The 10,165-nt window shown below is 36.4% G+C and overlaps 1 protein-coding gene across 1 annotated transcript; it reads right to left on the reverse strand.

Annotated features, from left to right (window-relative positions):
- Positions 1 to 4,328: 4,328 nt before the first annotated feature.
- On the reverse strand, positions 4,329 to 5,057 carry LOC143023003 (uncharacterized). The gene has a single exon (XM_076181441.1). It carries the CDS (start codon positions 5,055 to 5,057, stop codon positions 4,329 to 4,331), a length of 729 nt encoding a protein of 242 aa, XP_076037556.1.
- Positions 5,058 to 10,165: the final 5,108 nt, after the last annotated feature.

Genomic DNA, 10,165 nt, shown 5'->3' on the forward strand with positions numbered 1-10,165 from the left:
TTTGTTAAGTATCACAGAATTATTAAAAAGATTTAACGTAAAGGTAGTTTTTAAACATGATAGTACAGTAAAACATAAACTTATCAACAATAGTATTGAAATAAAAAAAGGATGCATTTATAAAATTCCTTGCAAAATGTGTAATCAATTTTACATAGGTCAAACTGCCAAACCCTTAAACATTAGAATTGAACAACACAAGAAAAATGTCAGGGATGGCTATCATTCTAGTGGTATATTCAAGCATATGAATCAAATAATCATCCAGTTGATTGGGGTAATGCCCAGGCAATCTATTATACCAACAACATAATAGCAAGAAATTTAATAGAGTGCAGTTTGATTCATACCACTAGTAATCAAAATACCAACCTACATAAAGGCTTGTACAAACTTGATAATTTCATTTGTCAAGAAATTAGTAAGATAATATCATGTAAAATGTAATTCAACAAATTGACTTAATGTCGCCCTATATAAGTAGTAGAAACAGTGACCCTTGGCGAATGTGACCTGATGTCGCCCGACCATCGTAAGATAATTGACAATGACCTTCCGCTCTCTTTGGCGACTGTGACCTGATGTCGACCATCGTAAGATAATTGACGATGACCTTCCGCTCTCCTTGGCGAATGTGACCTAATGTCGCCCGACCATCGTAAGATAATTGACCATGACCTTCCGCTCTCTAGGGGGTAATTGGTCGGTATGCTTATTCAAAAACTGTCCTGGTTCCTTTGTATTATGTATATAATGTCTATGTATTCCTATCACTATGTACTTGTTGCACTGAAGATGTAATATACGAAAGCGCTCTGCTTCGTTAGTTTCTTTTTCCAAGTGGTCTACTTTGCATATATATATATATATATATATATATATATATATATATATATGTATGTATATATGTATGTATGCATGTTTAATACATCTAGATGTAAAAGAGGCTTTTGATACTCTCCTATAAGATATTACTAAATGTACATTACATAGAGTAAGAGGTAATTTCCTGAGTTGGATTATCAATTGGTTGAGCAATTTTAATCGGGAATGTGTTGTGAATGGTAAAACCTCTACTTGGAAAGATGTTATGAGTGGAATTCCTCAGGGTTTTGTTCCTGGGCCACTTCTGGTCATATCAATGACCTTACGCATGGACTTCAATTTACTGTATCCAAATTTGGTGATAATACCAAGTTGTGCAGAGTAATAATATATTGCCACCAAATTCACCAGGATATTCAAGTAGAGTTAGACAAATAACAGGAGTGGTCTGAAAAGTGGCTAATGAAGTTTAATCAATGGAAAATCAAATGATACTAAATACATCTACAGGTTATTTTGAAAAAAGAGTGAAAAGAATCATCGCATGATTATCACTAATGTCTGCAAATCATCAAAGCATTGTATATTTTGCTTTAAAGAAAACTAATGAGATCCTAGGTCTGAGAGTTTTATCATCTTTTGACTTCAAAAGTTCAGCTATTATCAACCAAATATATAGATTAGTCTACCCATACTTTGAATGTACATAATCCCCAGCTCTGAATAAAGAAAAATGACAGATTGGAAAGGGTACAGGAGTGAGTTGTAAAACAGACACCAAATATCAGATACATATTGTATGAAATTTTGTTTTTCTTTTTAAATAAAATTGATTACAGGCCTTGAGGAGTTTTAAAAAGTTTCCACACAAAAAACTAATCTGATGAAAAATAATGGCCTTTCATCAAGATGCAGGTTTAACCAAGAATTGTTTAGAAACAATTATATCAACTGTGGAGTCAATGAATGGAATAAATTTCTTGACAGTGAATGCAGTACAGTTCAAAGTATCAAAATTCACACGAGTCTAAGCAACATGCTGTAGTGTCATTTTGTTATTTTACTTTGCTTGTTTTACTTGACTGTGTGTGTGTTTATCTCATTATTTCATTCAGTTTTATTTAACACTGATTCTATTTTTACACTATCATTAATCAAAGGATTTTCTGTCAACACTGTCATCAGAACTCATTGTCTTTTGTATTCATAAAAACATTTGTCATTTGTGAGAAACTGAGGAGAGTAATGTTAGGTATACAGTACTGCAGACCTATTTTCAGATTAAAATCATAGTTTGGAACCTGAAAAATGTGAAATGTGTAAAAGTGGAAACCGGTCATTTCAAGATGGGTTATGAGCTCACAAGGTTGGTGAAAAAATTCGTGGGTAATGTGGTTACACTGCACAAATGCATGTGTAAGTAAAAGCCCCCCCCCTTATGTACCCAAGACATGTAACTTTTATGTAAAGAAGGCTATGCCCTCTTCAGCAGATCTGTCCTCTCCTCTCTGGGCGTTACTTGTCATTTTATTCTGGTTGCTTGCAGGCTATTTTTATCAATTTCCTTTTTTCTTTCTTCTTCTTTCCTTTTTTTCTTCAATTCTGTTTGTAGCCAGGCAATTTGATTCATCTCCATGGTCAGGAGCACAAGAGTTACAACATCTCTTGCTTCACTTTCGGTGTACCAAGTTACACTTATCCATTGAAACTCAGACTGTGACCAGGCGTTTTGTTTTGGGTGACACACCCATGGCAGAAAAGGAATTGAATATGAGGCATAAATGAACAGAAGGTAAGAGAGTAAATCGTTAAATTCTCTAAACAAGCAGCCAACAAATGGAATAAATTGCCAACGAAAGTAATGTGTGCATATGATAAAAGGTCAAGAAAATTTACATTGGTACTGAGATGTGAAAACAAACTTATATTCAGAAGAACCAGAAGTAGGTCAATTCTTTTGCGGGAAAGGAACTGACAGTGGGTACCTTCATGAGGTGGTCATGATAAAACCAACCAATCCAATACTTCAGGGACCAGTGACAGGAACCCATTTTCGGTGATCCTGCAAAATGGAAGTCGGAGTTAAAGGAGTTGTGGTCCCGAAGGTCCGATGCTCAGTCTCCAGAGCGGCAGCAGTCACTTCCCTCTCCCTACTACAGCAAGTGAGTGACATGGAAGGGCTCCCAAATTAACGTAAGCCTTAGTCCTAAGTTCAAGCTTAGAGATCAGTGGGAGTGCTTTAGGACTGTTGCCAGCTACTGCAGGGCTGTGGGGTTTTCAGCCAGTGAAACTCGTAGCTATAGTTGTTATCCAGTACTTCATCAGAGGGCCGTGTCGAACGTGTGAACAGCTAAGACCTGCTGCATGCTTTTTCCATTGGTTCCTGACAGCCCTGGCCAGGCAGGGAGGCGACCCAAACATTGGTATAGAAAAAAATTAGCTGCTTACCTTACCAGGGGTTTCTCACTTCCCACTTCATGGGACTGGGATGGTGAGCTTTTGAGTTTACTTCACCAGACACCCCCAAGATACATAACAGAGTATAAACAACGGGCCTATGATTAGATCATTACTGAACACTAAAATCGTACCAGCACAGAATTGCCTTAGCAACAGATACCAGGCACAGTCGTCACAAAGGAAACACTGAACACATCATTCTACATTTGCTCACTCTAGACAGCTTCATAAAACGTTTCTACTGTGTGATTTATGGGCTGAACTGGTGGTCTTGGTCCATTTCCTCAAAACTGCCAGTTCCCTGCAAAAGAGAATAAGAGTATTGCATTGCTTTATTGAAACCTCCATCACAGAAACAGGGAAAGAGTATCCTAATTGATAAGAATGTCAATCAGGCTAACTTTCTACAGACGAAAAAGCAAATGACACCTCGGAAGTGTTGATAGTTTATCCAAGCAAATGTACCTTTGAATACTTATCACGACTTGTATGTTCTATCTGCCACCAGGTAATTTTATTTAGCCGAGTGGAAATAACAGAAATCCAAAGAGTTAAACTATGAAATTGATTGGAATCTAATTCGATTGGTTCCCATGTGGTTAAGAAACTTGAATATATACACACACACACACACACACACACACACACATATATATATATATATATATATGTATGTGTGTGTATATACTGCCAGCGTGGATCGTATTGCATACTTGGGAAATACACGCGCTTTTATTTTATAAATTTATTTTAAAGATTACAACAACAACAAAAAATTATGAAATACTTATATACCATCAATACTACTTCCCTATTGGGAAGCCCTTGGCCTTAATGACCTGCTGGAGTCTCTTGGGGACAGATTCGGCCAAATTCTGACGGTGGGAAGCGGGAATTCCCTCCCACACCTCCCGGATGGTTATCTCCAGCTTGGGAATTGTAGATGTGTCCTCCTGGCGAAGGCTTGCCTTCATGATATCCCCATAAGTTTTCTACTTGGGGAACAGGCCATTTACTGAGCCACACCCCTAAATTTACTGACCTCACACCCCTAAATTCTCCTGCAGAAGGTTAATATAGCACTCTGAGTTGACAGTCTGGCTCTTAGGGAGTATTACAAGGTTCCCCAAACCACCATAGCCAAGGGCGCCCCACACCATAGGATAGGGCAGGTGCTTAACGCTCGTCGCTATCAAGCGTGGGTCACACGCTGACGCAATAGGAGACTTCCACACTTTCATTCCCTTACTCTCACTTATACAAAAGGTCACTTCGTCGGTCCAAAGGAACTTACGCCACAGAACAAGGTCCCAGTCATTATGATCCTTGGCAAATTTGACACGGCGGCACCTTTGTTTCGCAATGACGAGGGGCTTCACACATGCTTTCACTTTCGAGTAATTTAACCGCTTCTGAATATTTTTCTGAATCGTCTTGATGGAGACGTCACTGAGAAGCTTAGGGTTCTTTTCCTTCAATTCCTTTGCAGTTATAGAAGGGTTAAGGTCCAGCTGATATTTTACAAGCCTTAACGCCTTCGGACAAATCTTCAGGGCCTTGCCCCCGGCATGTTTGTGGAGGGGCACGGTATCAACCCCCTCACCCCACCCGCACGCCCGGGACACAGTACATTCAGTCACACTTGTTGCCTTGGCTATTTCTCGATTATTCTTTCCCACTTTGTGTAGTTCGGTCACTTTCACAACGGTATCATGCGCTAGGTGGTTTCCAGGCATCATGCAAAGGGCAGCGGGGCACACCCCAAAAGTCATTGAACACCATGAGGAAAAATGAAGAAACTCGGTGACAATCCTGAAGAAAAAATCCACTGAAGGACAGTCACACACTGACCAGCTGTGTCTCATGTGGCTGTTGGGTGGATGGATGGCTGAAGGTTGCCATTTAGTCTTGAATAGAAACGTATTAAATTGGTGACGCATGATCGTCCTTGTCTGAATCCAAATTGCCTTGGATTTAGTACGTTTTTTCTTTTCTTTTTCTAAATACTTTACCCATCTACTTTTGATACTTCTTTCACAAATTTTTGCTATTGTACTTGTTAGAGAGACTGGTCTATAGTTGGTAGGGTCTTCTTTATTTCCTCCTTTATATACAGGTACTATATTTGCTCTTTTCCAATCTTCTGAAGCTCTTCCTACTTTCAAGGAACTATTTATTATGCTATGTATTTTGTCTGCCAGTTCAATTCTACATTCTCTCAAAATCCAGTTTGCTATTTCATCTGATCCATGCAATTTTCTGACATCAAGATTACTCAAGTGTTTCATTATTTCATTCTTTGTTACTTCTATTTCTTTCATAGGGGGGACTTTCGCTTCCCATTCGATCTCTCCAGGTTGCATGTTCTCCCTTGTAAACACCGATTTAAAATGCTTGTTCATAGTTTCTGCCATTTCTATTTCCTCTGTGTATTCAACTCCTTATCATAATTTCTCTAGTTCTTGTTTGTTTTTCAGTTTGTTATTTACAAATCTGTAGAATAGTTTTGGTTGATCTTTACATTTTTCTATGACATCTTTTTCATATTTTCTCTTTTCCTCTCTGCACACTTGTACATATTCATTTCTATAACAAGTATATATTTTTCATTTTTCAGGTCTTTTATCTTTTTTCCATTTTGTCTAAGCTTTATCTCTTTTGTCGTCTAACTCCCTACAACTTTTGTTTTACCAGCACTTTACATATTCTTTTTCTTATTTTTGTCTTGGGACATACTTTTCCACTCCTTTTTTTTTTTTTTTTGTCAAAATATTCCATTTCTTTTCCACTGTTGTTTCTTCTTTGTGTATTCTTTCCCATTTTTCTTTTTGAAAGAATTCTTTTATTTTAACAAAATTTGTTTTTCCATACATCAATCTTCCTTTCATATATTGTTCATTTCTTTTCGTGTATTTTTCCTCATTTAGTTCCGGTTCAATCAATATGTGGTCACTTTTACTTATTATTGTCTTGTATTCAATCTTTTCCACTATTTCAGGTTCTGATGTGATTTTAGGTCTAGTCTCGATGGTTCTTTATCATTTCTATACCTAGTGTTCTCTTGAATCCATCGTGTCATTGTGTGGTCAATAATCATCTCAAGTAGAACATTTCCCCATGAGTCTTCTCCACCCTTTACTGTCATTTCTTCCCAGCAGACTTCTTTGCAATTAAAGTCGCCCATCATAACTATTCTTCCTCCATCCTCCATTATCTTATTTAATGACATCTTTGTGTCTTCTAACATACTTTTATGTTCACTCTCTTCCCACGAGGCTGTTTTTGGGGGCACGTAACTTATTACAAACTTTCTGTTCTTCTTATCTCTGTCTTCTATTTCTATCATAATCATCTCTATTCTATTCTTTCCATATGTGACACTCTTCATGTTTATATCCTTCTTAGTCAGTAACATAACTCCACCCCCTTATTTTATCTCTCTGTTTCTAATCCAATAATTATATGCATCATGTCCTATGCTGTTGGGTGGTAGTGGAGCTTTTAATTTTGTCTCTACAATTCCCATTATGTCTGGTTCTTTTTCCTTCAGATAATCGTTCAGTTCATTTAATCCTGTTATTAAGCCATCTATATTTGTGGATGACACTCGTAACTTTCTGTTATTTCCATTGTATTTTCTGTTTCCCTTTTGTTTCTCTCTGGTATGGTCCATTTCCTCACTTTCATATTCACTACTCTCCAATAGAATTCTTTTTCTGTCTCTGTTCTGTTCTCGTTTTTTTCTTTAGCTAATTATCTTTTCATATTTCCCCCCTCTCTTTCCTCTTTATTCATTTCTCTTTTTATCCATACCTTTTTATATTGTTCACTTGCTGCTAGTTTCCCTGTTTTCGCTAAGATACTCTCTGCTGTCGGTCGTTTGTGACCTGAATTTAATCTTAATTGGTCTGGTCTTATCTGTACTATATTTTCCAAGGCTATACATTTCTTCAATTTGTTTTCCTATTTCAGGCTCATCTTCCTGAACTAATTCTAATAAGCTGTTTACTTTTTCATTTTCCTCTTTAACTCTAGTAGTCCTATTTAGATTATACTTTTCTTCCATCCCTAAAATAATCATACATTTCTTTTTATCTGCTAAGTCTCTTACAATATTCTCTGTCTCATCACTTTAATAACTGTGTCTTCAGTTTGTTCTTTCATTTGCTGTTTTACTATTTCATTAAATGTAACTTTGTTTTCTTGGACTATCTTCCAACTCTGTACTACTTTTGCTATGGACTTCTTATTTTCCCTATTCTTCTTCTTTAATATTTCATTCTCATCTTCTTCTTCTTTTAACTGTCTTTATAATTCCTCTATTTCCTTAGCTAGGGTTTGGTTCTCTTTCTTTAACTCTTCCAATTTATCAACTCTCTGTGCTATCTTTGCGAGTTGACCGAACCTACTCTCCCAATCTTCGGTCATTTTTTTTTCTACTAGACTTGCTAATCGGGGGAGGTTGGCATCCTCCCCCTCATTGAATCCATGAATATTATTATTTTCACTTTCCATTGTGTTGTTCTTATCTATATTTCTAACCTTAATGCTTTTTCTGATATTTTCGATTTCCCCTGTGTCGTCAGCTGATCTCTTGTTTATATTTTTTCTGATGTCAGGGGGAGCCCGTTCGTCTCCCTCCTCATTTTCTTCCATTTCCCTCAGTAATCTCTCCCCTTCTCCCCTTTCATTACCTTTCTACTACACCACGAGCTTTCCCCTTCCCTACAAATACAATAAGGTACTTCCTCGTAGTTGAGATCCACGAAAAATGCGGTTTTTTTTTCCGGAGTTCCAATCCACGCCGTCAATCCGACAGAAGTGTGTATTTACCTAGTTGCATTTTACGGGAAGGGGAGCTATGCTCGTGGCGTCCCGTCTTCATATCTCATTTTATCTAAACTATTTTTAAATTCATGTATTGTTTTTGCACACACCACTTTCTCATCTAACTTGTTCCAACTGTCTATTACTCTGTGAGGAAAGCTGTTCTTTTTCACATCTCTTCTATAGCTGTCTTTCTTGATGTTCTTTCCGTGCCCTCTTGTATTTCTATCATCCCATTTTATCAGATTCTCTCTATCAATAATTTCTATGCCTTTCATGATTCTGTAAATAGCTATCAAATCTCCTCTCTCTCTTCTTTGCTCTAGTGTCTGTAGTTCAAATTTTGCTAGTCTCTCTTCATATGATAGTTTTGAGAGTGTTGGTGCCAATTTTGTAATTGCTCTTTGTATTCTTTCAATTTTTTTTATACATTTTTTTTTTTGTATTTGGTGACCACATCGTTGCTGCATATTCCAATCTTGGTCTTATCAGAGTGATTAGAATTTCCTTCGCCATTTCTTCATCCAGGTAAATGCCGCTTTGATTGTTATTAAATTATAAGTTTCTCCAAAAATCTTATTTATATGTTTCTCAGGTGACATATTATTCATAACAATGACTCCCAGGTCCTTCTCATTTTCTACTTTTTTATTTCTTCTTCTCCCAATTCATATGATCCTGTTATTCTGTTTTTGCTTTTTCCAAATTCCACTATACTACACTTTTTAGTGTTGAACTTCATCTCCCACTTCCTACTCCATTCCCATACTTTATTGAGATCACTCTGTAGTGACTCACAATCTTCTTCCGTGTTCACTTTCTCTAATAGTTTTGCATCATCTGCAAAGAAGCTCATATAACTTTCAATTTCTTCATCCATAGCATTAATATATAGCAAACATTATTGGGGCCAGAACTGTTCCTTGTGGAACACCGCTTATTACGTCATCCCATTTTGAGTGTTTGTCTCTTATCACTACTCTCATTTTTCTCTTTTGCAAAAAGTCTTCCATCCATTTAAGTAGTTTGCCTTGTATTCCTCCTTCAGTTTCTCATTTCTTAAGCAACTTCTTATGTGGTACTTTGTCAAAAGCTTTTTTTAGGTCTAGAAATGCATAATCAGCCCATCCATCTCTTTCTTGTATTATATCTATTAGCCTTAAATAGAAACATATTAAATTAGTGACGCATGATCGTCCTTTTCTGAATCCAAATTGCCTTGGATTTAGCACGCTGTTTTTTCTAAATATTTTACCCATTTACTTTTGATAATTCTTTCACAAATATTTGCTATTGTACTTGTTAGAGAGACTGGTCTATAGTTGGTAGGGTCCTCTTTATTTCCCCCTTTATATATAGGTACTATATTTGCTTTTTTCCAATCTTCTGGAACTTTTCCTTCTTTCAAGGAACTATTCATTATGCTTTGTATTTTGTCTGCCAGTTCATTCCTGCATTCTTTCAAAATCCAGTTTGCTATTTCATCTGGTCCATGCGATTTTCTAACATCAAGATTACTCAAGTGTTTCATTATTTCATTCTTTGTTAGTTCTATTTCTTTCATAGGGGGGACTTTCTCTTTCCATTCGATCTCTTCCGGTTGTATGTTATCCCTTGTAAACACTGATTTAAAATGTTTGTTCATAATTTCCGCCATTTCAATTTCCTCCGTGTATCCAACTCCTCCTTGTCTTAATTTCTCCAAATCTTGTTTGTTTTTCAGTTTGTTGTTTACAAATCTGTAGAACAGTTTTGGTTGATCTTTATATTTTTCTATGACATCTTTTTCAAATTTTCTCTTTTCCTCTCTGCACGCTAGTACATATTCATTTCTATAACAAGTATATATTTTCCATTTTCAGGTCTTTTTTCTTTGTTCCATTTGGTTCAAGTTTTATCTCTTTTGTATTTTAATTCCCTACAACTTTTGTTTTACCAGCACTTTACATATTCTTTTTCTTATTTTTGTCTTGGGACATACTTTTCCACTCCTTTTTTATAGATTTTTGTCAAAATATTCCATTTCTCTTCTTCTATTGTATCTTCTTTATGT

This window comes from Oratosquilla oratoria, unplaced genomic scaffold, assembly GCF_046742065.1.
Source record: "Oratosquilla oratoria isolate Oo_2021 unplaced genomic scaffold, ASM4674206v1 SCAFFOLD268, whole genome shotgun sequence".
Taxonomy (NCBI): Eukaryota; Metazoa; Arthropoda; class Malacostraca; order Stomatopoda; family Squillidae; genus Oratosquilla; species Oratosquilla oratoria.

Bases quoted from the DNA above. Each gene is read 5' to 3' on its own strand.
- LOC143023003 (XM_076181441.1), bottom strand. From the start codon at position 5,057: ATGACTTTTGGGGTGTGCCCCGCTGCCCTTTGCATGATGCCTGGAAAC.